Below are 16370 nucleotides of genomic sequence, written 5' to 3' on the forward strand. Positions count from 1 at the left end.
TAATCTGTGAAAGGTATTTATTATTTTTATATGTTTGTAGTCATCATATAACGACTGTGGAAAATGCCATATTGTTAAATAAATGTTCTTTCACAATGTTATTTGTATTATCTTAGCCGATTTTGACAAACTAGAGGGTACAATGTTGAAAAGATGAATTGCAGACATAAATAGTTAACAATGAAGATAATAAGATCCTGGAAGTAATTACATGAGATTTCTAAAGCCATGTAGAGTATGACAAAAGAAAAGGTGTTTTAGCAGATATGATTAATGCTAGAGGTAAAATAACACAGAAAGAACGTGCCATATTCTTTGCAGAAAATTACATAGTGGTATGTATGTCTTTCATTAAATATATGATCTGTTATTATTTCATAAAGCTACTATTAAGTATCTAGGAATATGTGTCCAGAATAATTTAAAGGGAACAGCCATACATTACAAGGTGTTGGAAAGGAAGATGCCAGACATGTTCATTGGATGATCCTAAGGAAATATGGCTTACAGAATTCTCATGCGAAGGAGTCTTGAGTATGGATTATGTGCCTGGGACTCATGTCAGGTAGGATTAATAGGGGATGTGGAGAAGTTCCAAAGGGTAGTTGATGTTTTGTTGTAGGTTTCCTTCATAAGTGTGAGAATGTTATGGAGTTGCTCCTTTGCCTCATGGTAGATGTCTTCTGACTCAGGGGAAATCTACAGATAAAATTACAAGAACCTATAGTCTGAGAAGAGTCAGTCAGTAGATTATCATCATTCCCATTTATCTTGTGAAATGGCTGCGGCAGTTTTATCAGAAAAAAATTGAGCTGATTTGGTGATTTACCAGCAGCTGCTCTTCCCAATACCATTCCCAAGTAAAACATGAATAAATGCAAATAACAGTAACACCTGAAATACTTTGTAATATTAAATGGACAGATAAAAAAATCTACTCACCAAGCAGCGGCAGGAGAACTCACACACAAGAAGGTTTAACTCTTACAACCATTCGGGACCAATGGCTCATTCTTCTGGCAGAAGAGTTGAAGAGGAAGAAAGAGGGGTGAAGGAAAAGGGCTGGAGAGATTTAGGGAAAGGGGTACAACAGTTCAGAAAAGTCATCCAGAACCCTGAGTCAGGAGAGACTTTCCTTCTCATCCTGTGCAGTAAGTCTCCTCTGACCCGGAATGACTTTCCCTAAGCCTCTCCAGTCCTTTCCTTTCACCCTCTTTCTTTCCCTTCACCTTTTCTGCCAGAAGAAGGAGACATTGTCTCTGAAATCTTATCAAAGTTAAACTTGTGTGTGTGTGTGTGTGTGTGTGTGTGTGTGTGTTCTCCTGCGACTGCTTGGTGAGTAAATTTTTTTATCTATCCATTTACATTATATTGTCAATTGATGATTTTCACTGAAGTACTTTCTGCTACATATCGTAGGTCACATTGCAGAATATAGATGGAGTTGTAGAACATATGTTGTCTCATACATTTGATGATATAATATAAAATATAAAATACTGATAAATTAAACAGATGACTTCTTTTTTTTCACTTTGATTTGTGAAATTTATGTGAGTTAGGGTGCATGACAATGCATTTTGATTGATTTTTGATTTTATTTAGAATCACTCAAGATTTTCTAAAACCTAGGAGAAATTATGAAATTGTGGTATGTCGTATACATAAATTAATGTTTTCCTTTACATAGATAATTCAAAATATGTAATTCGAGTACTGCTTGATTGTTTTTCTGTGAGCTGTGCCTAGTGATGCCTTAACAGTCATTTAGGAGCTCTTCTGTTTCACCCATTTTGCTACTTAAACATTGCACATTTTTTTTTATAGCTGTGACAAAGAATCTATATGTTCTAGAGTCTGTGCTGAATACCCATAAGATGTGATGATAAATGTGTTCTTTCCTTGGAAACAGACTTACTACTATGTGTGCTCTCATTAAGACAATACTTTTAAAAATAGAAAAATTGGTGTTGGAGGTGCTTATCGTTGTAAAGACCACCAAAGTTCTCAGAAATTTTAACCATTACTTATCTTTTGTTTTCAATAGGGTCAGCTGATTGGTATTTGTGGTCCTGTTGGTTCTGGAAAAACATCATTACTCTTAGCAGCACTTGGACAAATGAGAATTACTTCAGGACATGTATTTAGGGATGGCTCCTGTGCTTATGTTAGCCAAGAAGCTTGGATACAAAATGCAACTCTGAAGGAGAATGTATTGTTTGGAGAAACATTTGAGGCCAAACGGTATGAGAGAGAAAGCAATATCAGTGTTGGTGCTGGTGGTTGTGGTGGTGGGGATAGTGGTTGTACTAGTGATAATAGCAACTGTTGTTGACATTCTCTTTACAAGGTGCATCAGGGCAATGTACATAATGACACATCTTACTTAAGTTGAACTTTCCTGTAAGCTACCAACTATATGCTATTATATGTTATTGTAGAAACTGTTATACCATCACCTGCAGCTTAATGTACTAATCTGAAATGACAAAGCTCAGGCTTTCTTGTGTTAATTGTGGTAGTCAACATGAAACAGACTTACTACTATGTATGCTCTCATTAAGACAATACTTTTAAAAATAGAAAAATTGGTGTTGGAGGTGCTTATCGTTGTGAAGACCACCATTTTTATTGTTTTTGTTGTATTTGGAGATTCAAAGCCAGGGTAATTTATTCGACTTCTTTGTTTAATGATACACATGACAAAAGATGGAAGCCAGCACAAGCAATTTCTAAGTGTTATCACTCATTGTTAACACAAAAAATAATTATGTCAATGAGCTGAAATGATTATTGTTTTATTAATATTTCAAAAGAACTGCTGCCACTGCCAGGTGTGTTCTGATTTACAGTTTTCTGCATAAAAAAAGTTATGAAGAATAATCATGCAGGCTAAATTCTGCAACAGCAAAAACAGAGCTGGACTGACAAAACCTCTTAACAATAGTGAGCTGAAGATTGCCCTGTAATAATTAACAGCAGATATGCGTTAATTTGGAGAGGTAACAGAGATCGCCTTTCTCACACTATCAAAGTCAACATATTGTGGTCTGTTACTAAGAAGTCATCAAGCCACTCTTATACCTGGGAACCTAATCAGTACGCTTGCATCTTTGTTAACAGTCTGTAGTGGGGCACATGTAAAACGATTTCTAGAAATGTTGGAATATGAAATCTGCCTCTTGCTCTTCATCCATGGTTGAAAGAATATCATGTCAGAAAAGAACAAGCTGAGTTCCAAACAAGTGATGCGTTCTAAATCCATGTTGATTTGTGGGCAGAAACTTCCCTTTCTCAAGATAATTTATTGTATTCAGAATAAGCTGAAGAATTCTGCAGGAAACCAATGCTAGGGATATTGGTCTGTAATTTTGCAAATTCGTTCCTGTAGCCTTCTAATATACAGAAAGAAATGCATTTTTTCCACTCACTTGAGAGTTTGCATTGGACAAGAGATTCACGATAAATGCAGGCTGAGTAAGGGGCCAATGTAGAGTACTCTCTGTGAAACCAAATAGGGATTCTATCCAGACTTGGGGACTTATTTGTTTTCAGTTCTTTTAGTTGATCCTTTACACCAGGGATGCCTATTACTATGTCCTCTATTTGAGAGAATGTGCAGTGGTAGATTTATACAGTTCTATGTGAATGATTTCTGAATTGAGAAATTTAAAACTTCAGGTATCCTTTTGCTGTCTTTTATTGCCACAGCAGACTGATCAACTAGTGACTGGATAGAAGCGTTAGGCCTGCTTATCATTTTTATGTAGAACCAGAATTTTCTCAGGTTCTTCACAAGATCTTTTGCTAAGGTATGACAGTGGAAGTTGTTTCTTGCTTCAAGCATTGCTCTTTTTACAAATACATGAATTTCTAAGAACTTTAGTCTATCATCATTCACGCATTCTTTTTTTAACCAAAAGTGCAACTGTCTCTGTTAACTCATCATTTTCAAAATTTTGCTATTAAAACATGATGTGTCTTTTCCATGCTTAATCCACTTACTCAGGACATACTTCTCCAGAGTATGATTTACAATCAATTTAAAGCTTCCCCATAATTCATATGTGTTCATCATATTGGAACAATATGATAGCCATTCACCATCTAAGTGGGATGCTAACAACTGCTTATATGTATGAACACTGTCAGTAAGGTCAAGCCTGTTTATAGCTACAAGGTCTTAAATGTTTCCATTGGTTGTGGGCTGTTGAACTAGCTGCTCTTGACAGTATTCAGAAAATGTGTTCAACACTGCCTCACAAGACTGTCTGTCCTTATCACCTGCAGTGAATCTGTGGCTGTCCCAGTCTATACTCAGTATATCAAAGTCACCTCCAACTAATACCGCATGATCTGGCTATTTCTGTGCTAATGAGTGTATCCTTTCTTTGAATGATTCTAAAAAAGTCTGATAGTTAACTTGTGCTCATGTAGACCTGTTACTTTGTGTCCAGAAAATGTCACAGTTAGACTCAATTTCAACTTCTATAGACACAATATTTTTGTCAACTGTAATAACTTTTCACCCTCCTGTGGCATCTAATATGTCTTTCAGATATCTGTACCATGCCTCACTAAACATTTTGAAGCTTTCTATAGATTTCAGCCAGTCTCAGTTCCAAGAATAATTTGAGTGTAACAATTTTCTGGAGTGCAGTAAATTTAGGAACTTTGTAATTAATAATTCTACAATCTGATGTTAAAACTTTGTGTGCAATCTGATTTTACTCTTTGCGCATCAACTGACAAACATTCATCAGAGAACACAAACTACTGGTTAGCCAAACAAAAATGCCTGTGCACTGTACAAGTACTCTGCTCTCCTAGTTCGTACTTCCTTTGTCTAGAGCACCCCTGACCTATCAAGGGGAGACCTACAATTCTCTGCCTCATAACAGAGATACAGAAATCTACAGCCAAGACTATGAACAATGGTGCTTTTGTTGAGACCCTCCAAAGAAAAGGACCTCGATCAACTCTGGGTGTGATGCTGCAAATTGTGATCTCTGCTTGCACCCGACGAGTTTGGCCACCAGTCTTGACCACTTCTGCCAGTCGTCCATATGAACTGAGGTTGGCCTCAGAACCAAAGTGACAAATGTCATCAGTACTGAGGTAAGCCATGACTTGCAGAGGACTGTACCTTGCACCCTCAGTTGTTGCAGGCAGTCCCTCCGTCACATCCCAGATGAGGCCACCTGATAGACATACAGAGCGCGCTTTAGACTAATTTCAAGTGCCAGATGCTTTTCACCCAAGGGCCTCCATAATGTGCCTAACATTGGAGCTCTTGATAAGTAGCAAACCCCTGTCCCCATGTGCCTGCTAGAACCATACTGAAGGAGTGGCCAGAAGTCCACGTACAGGTTGAATGTACACCTGATATATCCTTTGTGATGTACCAGATTCTCTGCCACCGCTCTATCCTGAGCTAGCAGCGTGAAGATGTCTGACCGTGCCCAAACCCTTGTTCTACTATTCATGAACTGTGTCCGGCTCCTTCTCCATTCATGCACAGCATGCCCACATCCTATCTATCCTAGTACTAATAACCCAAGACTTAACTATAAAGCATACATAAATATGTAACTTGCTACACTCCTGATGTTTAACGAACAGAAGTGGAGCTTGACTGAGCTATGACCAATAGTCGCTGGCCATTCAGAACAAACAAATGAGAATAGAACGAAATTTTCACTGTACAGCGGAGCGTGTGCTGATATGAAACTTCCTGGCAGATTAAAACTGTGTGCCAGACCGAGACTCGAACTCGGGACCTTTGCATTTCGCAGGCAAGTGCTCTACCAACTGAGCTACCCAAGCACGACTCACACCCCGTCCCCACAGCTTTAATTCCACCAGTACCTTGTCTCCTATCTTCCAAACTTCACAGAAGCTCTCCTGCAGCACATTTTTTCCTCAGTTAGTTTAGGATGACAAAATGTGGAGTTTGTTGTGGGACATCATAGAATACCCTTGCTTCATCACTTACAGTTTCATGAAGTTTCAAGAGGTGACGGCACTATACATTGTAGCAATTCCTCCTGCTTTGTTTATTCCTGCATTTGTTGTCCTCAGTGTTGAGGTACTATTTTTCTACACTGGTTGAAAAATGGGTTTTGTAATTTGGACACTGACTGTAAATGATGTAACCAACAGGTACACATTTGCGTTTCACTGTAGTTTACTTTCACTTTGCACAACCCCCCAATAATACACAGTTATATATGTATGGACAGTGCACTATTATTTAAACTTTCCATAAGCCTCATTAATAGTTTGCAGGCGAACCTTGACATACTGCTACAATAGTTTACTGTTGAACATCTACGAGCAGTAAAAACATAACCCCATAGTTCACAGTTCTTCAAATACATTGAACAGTCACTGTCATTGCTTTAATGCATGGCCTACTGGTGTAACAATTATTTCATCTACATCTACATCTACATTTATATTCCGCAAGCCACCCAACGGTGTGTGGCGGAGGGCACTTTATGTGCCACTGTCATTACCTCCCTTTCCGGTTCCAGTCACGTATGGTTCGCGGGAAGAACGACTGCCGGAAAGCCCCGTGTGTGCTGAAATCTCTCTGATTTTACATTCGTGATCTCCATGGGAGGTATAAGTAGGGGGAAGCAATATATTCAATACCTCATCCAGAAACACACCCTCTTGAAACCTGGACAGCAAGCTACACTGCGATGCAGAGCGCCTCTCTTGCAGAGTCTGCCACTTGAGTTTGCTAAACATCTCCGTAACGCTATCACGCTTACCAAATAACCCTGTGATGAAACGTGCCACTCTTCTTTGGATATTCACTATCTCCTCTGTCACCCTGACCTGGTACGGATCCCACACTGATGAGCAATACTCAAGTATAGGTCGAACGAGCGTTTTGTAAGCCACCTCCTTTGTTGATGGACTACATTTTCTAAGGACTCTCCCAATGAATCTCAACCTGGCACCCGCCTTACCAACAATTAATTTTATATGATCATTCCACTTCAAATCGTTCCGCACGCATACTCCCAGATATTTTACAGAAGTAACTGCTACCAGTGTTTGTTCCGCTATCATATAATCATACAATAAAGGATACCTCTTTCTATGTATTTGCAATACGTTACATTTGTCAATGTTAAGGGTCAGTTGCCACTCCTTGCACCAAGTGCCTATCCGCTGCAGATCTTCCTGCATTTTGCTGTAATTTTCTAATGCTGCAACTTCTCTGTATACTACAGCATCATTTGTGAAAAGCCGCATGGAACTTCCGACACTATCTACTAGGTCATTTATATATATGGTGAAAAGCAATGGTCCCGTAACACTCCCCTGTGGAACGCCAGAGGTTACTTTAACGTCTGTAGACGTCTCTCCATTGATAACAACATACTGTGTTCTGTTTGCTAAAAACTCTTCAATCCAGCCACACAGCTGGTCTGATATTCCGTAGGCTCTTACTTTGTTTATCAGGCGACAGTGCAGAACTGTATCGAACGCCTTCCGGAAGTCAAGAAAAATAGCATCTACCTGGGAGCCTGTATCTAATATTTTCTTGGTCTCATGAACAAATAAAGCGAGTTGGGTCTCACACGATCGCTGTTTCCGGAATCCATGTTGATTCCTACATAGCAGGTTCTGGGTTTCCAAAAACGACATGATACTCGAGCAAAAAACATATTCTAAAATTCTACAACAGATCGATGTCAGAGATATAGGTCTATAGTTTTGCCCATCTGCTCGACGACCCTTCTTGAAGACTGGGACTACCAGTGCTCTTTTGCAATCATTTGGAACATTCCATTCCTCTAGAGACTTGTGGTACACGGCTGTTAGAAGGGGGGCAAGTTCTTTCGCGTACTCTGTGTAGAATCAAATTGGTATCCCGTCAGGTCCAGTGGACTTTCCTCTGTTGAGTGATTTCAGTTGCTTTTCTATTCCTGGAACACTTATTTCGATGTCAGCCATTTTTTTGTTTGTGCGAGGATTTAGAGAAGGAACTGCAGTGTGGTCTTCCTCTGTGAAACAGCTTTGGAAAAAGGTGTTTAGTACTTCAGCTTTACGTGTGTCATCCACTGTTTCAATGCCATCATCATCCCAGAGTGTCTGGATATGCTGTTTCGAGCCACTTACTGATTTAGCATAAGACCAGAACTTCTAGGATTTTCTGTCAAGTCGGTACGTAGAATTTTAGTTTCGAATTCACTGAACACTTCACACATAGCCCTCCTTACGCTAACTTTGGCATGTTTTAGCTTCTGTTTGTCTGAGAGGTTTTGGCTGTGTTTAAACTTGCAGTGAAGCTCTCTTTGCTTTCACAGTAGTTTCCTAACTTTGTTGTTGAACCATGGTGGGTTTTTCCCATCCCTCACAGTTTTACTTGGCACATACCTGTCTAAAACGCATTTCATGATTGCCTTGAACTTTTTCCATAAACACTCAACATTGTCAGTGTCGGAACAGAAATTTTCGTTTTGATCTGTTAGGTAGTCTGAAATCTGCCTTCTATTACTCTTGCTAAACAGATAAACCTTCCTCCTTTTTTTTAATATTCCTATTTACTTCCATATTCAGGGATGCTGCAACAGCCATATGATCACTGATTCCCTGTTCTGCGCTTACAGAGTCAAAAAGTTCGGGTCTGTTTGTTATCAGTAGGTCCAAGATGTTATCTCCACGAGTCGGTTCTTTGTTTAATTGCACGAGGTAATTTTCGGATAGTGCACTCAGTATAATGCCACTTGATGCTCTGTCCCTACCACCCATCCTAAACATCTGAGTGTCCCAGTCTATATCTGGTAAACTGAGGAGGAGGAGGAGGAGATTAGTGTTTAACATCCCGTCGACAACGAGGTCATTAGAGACGGAGTGCAAGCTCGGGTGAGGGAAGGATGGGGAAGGAAATCGGCCGTGCCCTTTCAAAGGAACCATCCCGGCATTTGCCTGAAGCAATTTAGGGAAATCACGGAAAACCTAAATCAGAATGGCCGGAGACGGGATTGAACCGTCGTCCTCCCGAATGCGAGTCCAGTGTGGTAACCACTCCGCCACCTCGCTCGGTCTGGTAAATTGAAATCTCCACCTAAGACTATAGCATGCTGAGAAAATTTGTGTGAAATGTATTCCAGATTTTCCCTCAGTTGTCCTGCCACTAATGCTGTGAGTCGGGAGGAAGGTAAAAGGAGCTAATTATTAACCTATCTCAGTTGTTGAGTGTAACCTCCACCATAATAATTCACAGGAACTATCCACTTCTACTTCACTACAGGATAAACTACTACTAACGGCGACAAAACACACCACCACCGGTTGCATGCAATCTATCCTTTCTAAACACCGTCTGTGCCTTTGTAAAAATTTCGGCAAAATTTATGTCTGGCTTCAGCCAGCTTTCCGTACCTATAACGATTTCAGCTTCAGTGCTTTCTATCAGCGCTTGAAGTTCCGGTACTTTACCAATGCATCTTCGACAGTTTACAATTACAATACCGATTGCTGCTTGGTCCCCGCATGTTCTGACTTTGCCCCGCACCCTTTGTGGCTGTTGCTCTTTCTGTACTTGCCCAAGGCCATCTAACCTAAAAAACCACCCAGTCCATGCCACACAACCCTTGCTACCTGTGTAGCCACCTGTTGTGTGTAGTGGACTCCTGACCTATCCAGCGGAACCCGAAACCCCACCACCCTATGGCGCAAGTCGAGGAATCTGCAGCCCACACAGTCGCAGAAACATCTCAGCCTCTGATTCAGACCCTCCACTCGGCTCTGTACCAAAGGTCCGCAGTCAGTCCTGTCGACAATGCTGCAGATGGTGAGCTCTGCTTTCATCCCGCTAGCGAGACTGGCAGTCTTCACCAAATCCGATAGCTACGGAAGCCAGAGAGGATTTCCTCCGATTCATAGCAACACACATCATTGGTGCCGACATGAGCGACCACCTGCAGATGGGTGTACCCTGTACCCTTCATGGCATCTGGAAGGACCTTTTCCACATCTGGAATGACTCGCCCAGTATGCACACGGAGTGCACATTGTTTTTCTTCCCCTCTCTTGCTGCCATATCCCTAAGGAGCCCCATTACGCACCTGACACTGGAGCTCCCAACTACCAGTAAGCCCACCCTCTGCAACCGCAGGGATCTTGTATACTGAGGGGCAACCTCTGGAACAGGACAAGCAGCCACATCCGGCTGAAGATCAGTATCAGCCGGAGACAGAGCCTGAAAGTGGTTCATCAGACAAACTGGAGAGGCCTTCCATTCAGCCCTCCAGAATGTCTTTCGCCCCCTGCCACACCTCGAGAAGACCTCCCACTCTACCACGGGTGTGAGGTCAGCCTCAATGTGGGCAGCATCCCGGGCAGCCACAGCCATAGTCCGATCTGGGGATGCGTGGGACGAGCTGGCCGTACCCGACAAACTCCCATCCGGACCCCCACAGTGATGCCCATTGGCATCAAGCTGTGTGACCAAAGCCAACACTGCCTGAAGCTGGGAGCGAAGGGATGCCAACTCAGCCCGCATCTGAACACAGCAGTCACAGTCCCTGTCCATGCTAAATACTGTTGTGCAAAGAACGTCTGAACTAATCTACAGAGAGCACAAACAATTCAACACAAAATTTAAACAGTTATAAAAATTCAAGATTGCAAAGTAAATGCAGTATTGCTGCTACTTGCTCACTGCCGACACACTGCTTGGCGGCAGGAGGAGACTACGCGATTTTACACTATTCAGGTACTAAAACGTGATGCTACAATTCGCAAATACTATAATACGCCTGAAATTTATGAATTAAACAATGCAAGTGCCAAAAAATACGAAAAGAATGTAAGAATTAAACTATGTAACAAATAAGTGAGCTAATAGTATACGACTTGCTGCTGGCAGCTGCTTATCCAACGGCAGCAAGGAGCACACTGGCTATGACCAACCGACACTGGCCGTTCAAAACAAAAACAGAAGACAGACGACTATGCGAATTTACACTATTCATGTACTAAAGCGCGATGCTACAACTCTCAAATACTATAATATGCCCGAAATTTATGAATTAAACAATGCAGTACCAAAAAACACGCAAAGAAATTAAGAATTAAACTATGTAACAAATAAGTGAGCTAAGAGCATACGACTTGCTGCTGGCAGCCGCTTATCCAACGGCGGCAGGGAGCACTGTTAAGTTGATACATTGTTGTCATTCTAAGCAACACAGGTTCTTCGTCTGAAACTCGGCTGTGGACTGACTGACTCCTGACCAAAAATTGGGCCCTTTTATATCATCACAATAATAGGTGCTGAAACTACACATTGTTTGAAGTTTAATTTAGAGAAATTACAATTAAAACTTAACTAATTCGATTAACTGAATACATCGAATAATTGGTTCTTCTTAACATTTTCTTCTACTACAAAAGTTAGACCAAATTATTTGTTTAAATCATAAAATTAACATATATTGTTTTGCAAAGAATACTTTTGACAAAACTGTTAATTACTTTGGAATTAATTAAGGGCTGGTTTTGCTAACATGTTTCTGACTAGAACCAAATAGATACTTAAATATTTCTATTATTTTGTCTTCCAGATGTTTATAATTAGTATAGAATTTATATTTGTTTGCACCTTCTGGATTCCAACTTCTGGCTCAATGAAGGACACACTCCATGGGAAGCGGTACTCGTACAATGGGGAGGTTATTGATGCAGCAAGATGTTGGCTCCTATGATGACCAATAGAGTGTACCATGCATGCACACAGGCCTTCTAGTAAGGTGGCATACTTTGAACAGACATTATGTTGAAAACTAGGGTTTTGTAGTCAAAAGAGTGGGAAATAATATGGTATATTGGAATTCTGAATAAAACTGGCCTGCTTTCAGAAAAATATAAAAAATGTATTGCATTACTTAATAAATGTTCTCGTATGTGAATTACTTTCCACTTAACATTTCACATGGAGAAATGGTTACTTTTTGAAGATGATACTAGTGTTGTAATAAATCCCATGAGAGGAAAGTAACAGATGAGGTTGTTAATGATGTTTTTCACAGAATTATTAAGTGTTTCTCTGAAAATGGACTCTCCCTTAATTTTTAGGAGACACACTATATTTAATTCTGTACAACAAATAGAGTCTTACCAACAATTGATGTACCAAATGAACAGGAGTCAGTAAATTGGGAAGAATGCTCCAAATTTTTGGGTGTACATATTAAAGAAAACTGAAATTGGAAGAAGTGTATTAGTCAGCTTCTGAATCAATGAAGTTCAACTACTTTTGCTCTTAGTATAGTTGCTAGTCTTGGAAACAAGTGAATCAATCTCCATGACAGTGAGCAGTAAGAATAATACATGGTGTTCACTATTGATCATCTTGTGGGCAAGTCTTCATGTAGTTAGGCATTTTAACAGCATCATCACAGTACATATATTGGCTAAAGAAAGTTGTCATAAAGAATCCATGACAATTTGAGAAAAATGGCGATGTCCACAACTACAACACTGGGCAGAAAAAATTACCTGTATTATCCATGATTAAAGCTGTGAGTGGCTCATAAAGGAGGTCAGTATTCAGCATACAAATTTGTGATCATTTATCCAATATCATAAAATGTCTGATAGGTAGCAAAGCAAGTTTTAAATCTAACCTAAAATCATTTCTCTTAGAAAACTCCTTCTATTCCATGGATTTGTTTCATGTAAACTGCTTCACTCCACATCTTTTCAACAAAAGAATCGTTCAAATGATCTGTCGAGTATGTAACTAACTAATTAACTAACCTTCACTCCTGGCATTATTTAAATTTCGCCGAGAACTTTGCAGCAGCATACAGTGGAATTACTAAACGCTTAGAAAACAAAAGAGGTAGCAGTAGCACACAACTTGGATTTCAAAGAGGATTATCATTCAACAGGCTAGGTGTACCTTGACAGTTGTCATGTATAACAATCAATAATTCAAACATATTATTGTTGGGAATATTTTATGACTGATCATCCATTTGATTGTGTGAACCATTATGTTTAAATACAAGCCCGAAAATAAGGAACAATAGTCATAGCAGTTTCGTGGTTTTTCAGAGAAAGTAGTGTATATTAGTTTCACATTAATTGCACTGCAACAGGAATTTGTAATTTCAGGCAATCTGACATGGTGTAGCATATGATTCTGTTTTGGGCCTTCTGTTATGATACACATAAATAATCCTCAATTTGAACTATCAGACGATGCCAGTCTTAACCTTGTTACAGATGATAGGGGTATAGAAATAAAAGTTAGTACCAGTGCTCTTACTGAAAAAGTAGATATTGAAGCATTTGAAAACATAAACACATGGCTCAGTGGAATTAGTTGTAATTGAATTTGACAAGTCTCAGTAAATACAGTTCACTACTTTTTATTTATTTATTTTAGTTTTGGTCCAGTAAATCCTTTTAGTACATTGTTTGTACATATGATATAGACAGCTTAGGGATAACATAATTTAGTTATTAAGTGAGACTACATGATTAGCACAATCAAGGTACATAATAATGTAATGTGAAGTACTACATTGTTTGTACATATGGTATAGGGCAAGTCAAGGGTAGTTCAGTTTATTTATAATTCCAGTAGCTGTTAGGTGTGACTACATGATCAACATAATCAACATAAATAATAATATAAATTGATATAATACATAATTATATAATTAACAATATTTAGTAAATCAGATTTGCTTATAATGATGCTCCAGAAATTCAGACAGAGTAGAAACAGTGGTCAATCGTGAACTGTTTCACTTTACTTTAAATGTACCTAATGTTGATATGCATTTTAAGTAACAAGGTTTGCTGTCATATAAATTAACTCCAGCACAGTATAACTCACTTTTTTATAACTCTTTACTTACTGCATTTATGTGTAAGTTAAACTTCTGGCTTGTTTTGTATGAGTGTAAATCATAGTTATGTTTGGACCTCATGTAAAGATTAGTACAATACAATGTACAAACTAGACAGAGGCAGTATTTTTCAGGTTTTTCAAATGGGTGTGTATATAAATCCTCACATTTAGTTTGCTTTATCACTCTGATAACCTTTTTCTGTACTTTAATAGTTTTTTTTTTAATTGTTGAATTGAGCCAAAAATGATTCTGTACATCAATAGCAATTATATATGCCAAGGTACATTGTTACCGCTGATGTGCAGCTTGTGTTTTGAATAAGAATCCTGAAATATACACAGGTGTATTCAGTTTTTATTTTGATTGTTGAGGTGCAACTCTCACTTCATAGCCTCCTAAAGATGAAGCATAAGAACTGCATATGACACATTTAAGACATTTATTTCTTCAGTGGTGAAAACAGGGTTTGCAGGATGGAGGTTTGTGTAGTGTGAATGTGAACTCCCACAATTTTTTTTTAATTAATGATAAGCATGTTGATACTTCTTATACAACTACACAAGCCTTAGAAGTAGTCTACTCAAGCAATCAAATACAATAAATAAATAGTGACAAGTTTTGTGGGTTTCAGGCAGATCTTAACCTTTAATTGGAAAACTCTCATGTAAGTTTTAATTAAAGGCCTTTTTAGTTACATTTATAGTGAACATGATTGCTACTGTAAGTAATTTAAAAATGAAGAAACTTGAGTGTTCTGTACATTACCATTCAAATTTCAAGAAACTGAATTTACAGAAATAACATTTTCAGAATATGGAAGTATGTATTTAAAATTGTATTTGGTGTTAGTTCTAGAACTTCCTGCAAACCACTCTTCAAAAAACACATTGTTTTGTTAACTGTTTCACAATACGTATGAGGGTTGTTCAAAAAATTTCAGAACTTTGTCCACAATTTTTTTTTTTTTTTTTACATTTAACTTCTACTTACTTTGCATGGTCTCCTTCAAAATACTCTCCTCCACAACTGAAACACTGCTTCCAATGCTTTTTACACTTCCCAAAGCGGTCTTGGCACACCTCTTGCTGGATCGTGCAAATTTTGTTTTATCTCATCTGTCGTTGCAAATCTTCATCTTTTCAACAGCATTCCCAACTTTTCAAATAAAAAAAGTCTGCAGGAGCTAAGAGTGGAGAGTAGAGAGGATGAGGCAGCACAGTGATATCATTTTTTGTGCAATAGTCACACACTACCAGGGGTGAATGTGTGGGTGCATTATCATGATGCAAGAGCCATGAATTGTATTGCAACATTGCAGGTCATTTCCTTCTCACATTTTCTCGCAAGTGTCGCAACACATCCTGATAATAACATTGATTAAAAGTTTGTTGCTGTATCACAAATTCATGATGAATTAATCCTTCAAAGTCAAAGAAAACTATCAGCATGGTTTTGACATTTGAACTGACCTGATAAGCATTTTTTGGTCTTGGAGAGCCTTTCCCAAACCATTTTGAAGACTGAACCATGGTCTCAGCATCATAACCATAGACACACTTAAGGAACATCTTATTCTTATTGCATGATCCAAAACCTCTTCACAGTTTTTGAGGCAAAGGTCTTTTTGGTCTTGGCTCATGAGCTGTGTGACGAACTTGGCAGCTACACAATGCAGTCCAAGATGTAAGGATTTAATGACATGATCCAACTGAAGAGTTACATTCTTCTCCACTCTCTCTGACAGCACAGTTTGGTGACATTACTGGTGTGAGCTTTGTTGGTAGATGTTGAAGGGCATCCTGAACAAGGGTCATCTTTAACTTTTATCTGGTCATTTTTTTATCTGTGTGAACCATTTGTAACACCAAGTGCAGCTTCCTGCAACTTTCGGTGTGTCTCTGTAAATGCTTTCTTGAGTTTCATGCAAAATTTAATGCAGACATATTGCTTCTCTAACTCTGTTATCTTAAGATTCACAAATTGTGCAACACAATATTCTACTCAATGCAGCAGCGAATAATAACTAACAGACATAAAACAATGAAACTTTTGGCAGTTACACATTTAACAATGGCATTTGCAAGGATGCCAACCACATTATGCTCCAACACACCACTGGCGCGAAATCACGAATGTTCCAGAATTTTTTGAATGGACTTCATATATTAATTGATGTCCTTTTCAAAAGAAATGATTAAAGGACTCTAATCCATTGAAGAGTATCTTCATGGAAACTCTGTAAAATTAATGCATTAGAGAATAAAATAATAAAATTAATACTATTAAGTCATTTCATTGTGTTTGCCCTTACATAAACTGTACATTTTCACCTCTCTCTACATCAAAGAGCACTATCTCTACAGGACCTGTGGAATTTGATTGATGTAATCTAATATGAGCATCAAATTAAGGTCCATTCTTCATAAGGAAAGAAAACAGTGCCACTTACAACCATAAATATAGATATAAAACAGTTGT

The 16370-nt window shown here is 38.7% G+C and overlaps 1 protein-coding gene across 6 annotated transcripts in view; it reads left to right on the top strand.

Annotated features, from left to right (window-relative positions):
- The window catches only part of LOC126253797 (ATP-binding cassette sub-family C member 5-like), a 546227-nt gene that overhangs the window by 300884 nt on the left and 228973 nt on the right, over nt 1–16370 (top strand). For all 6 annotated transcript variants that reach the window (XM_049955254.1, XM_049955255.1, XM_049955256.1 and 3 more), the window contains one exon: nt 2048–2244. In XM_049955254.1, coding sequence (XP_049811211.1) covers nt 2048–2244 — 197 coding nt within the window. The remainder of the gene's footprint in view (nt 1–2047; nt 2245–16370) is intronic.

This window comes from Schistocerca nitens, chromosome 1, assembly GCF_023898315.1.
Source record: "Schistocerca nitens isolate TAMUIC-IGC-003100 chromosome 1, iqSchNite1.1, whole genome shotgun sequence".
In the NCBI taxonomy this organism is placed as follows: Eukaryota; Metazoa; Arthropoda; class Insecta; order Orthoptera; family Acrididae; genus Schistocerca; species Schistocerca nitens.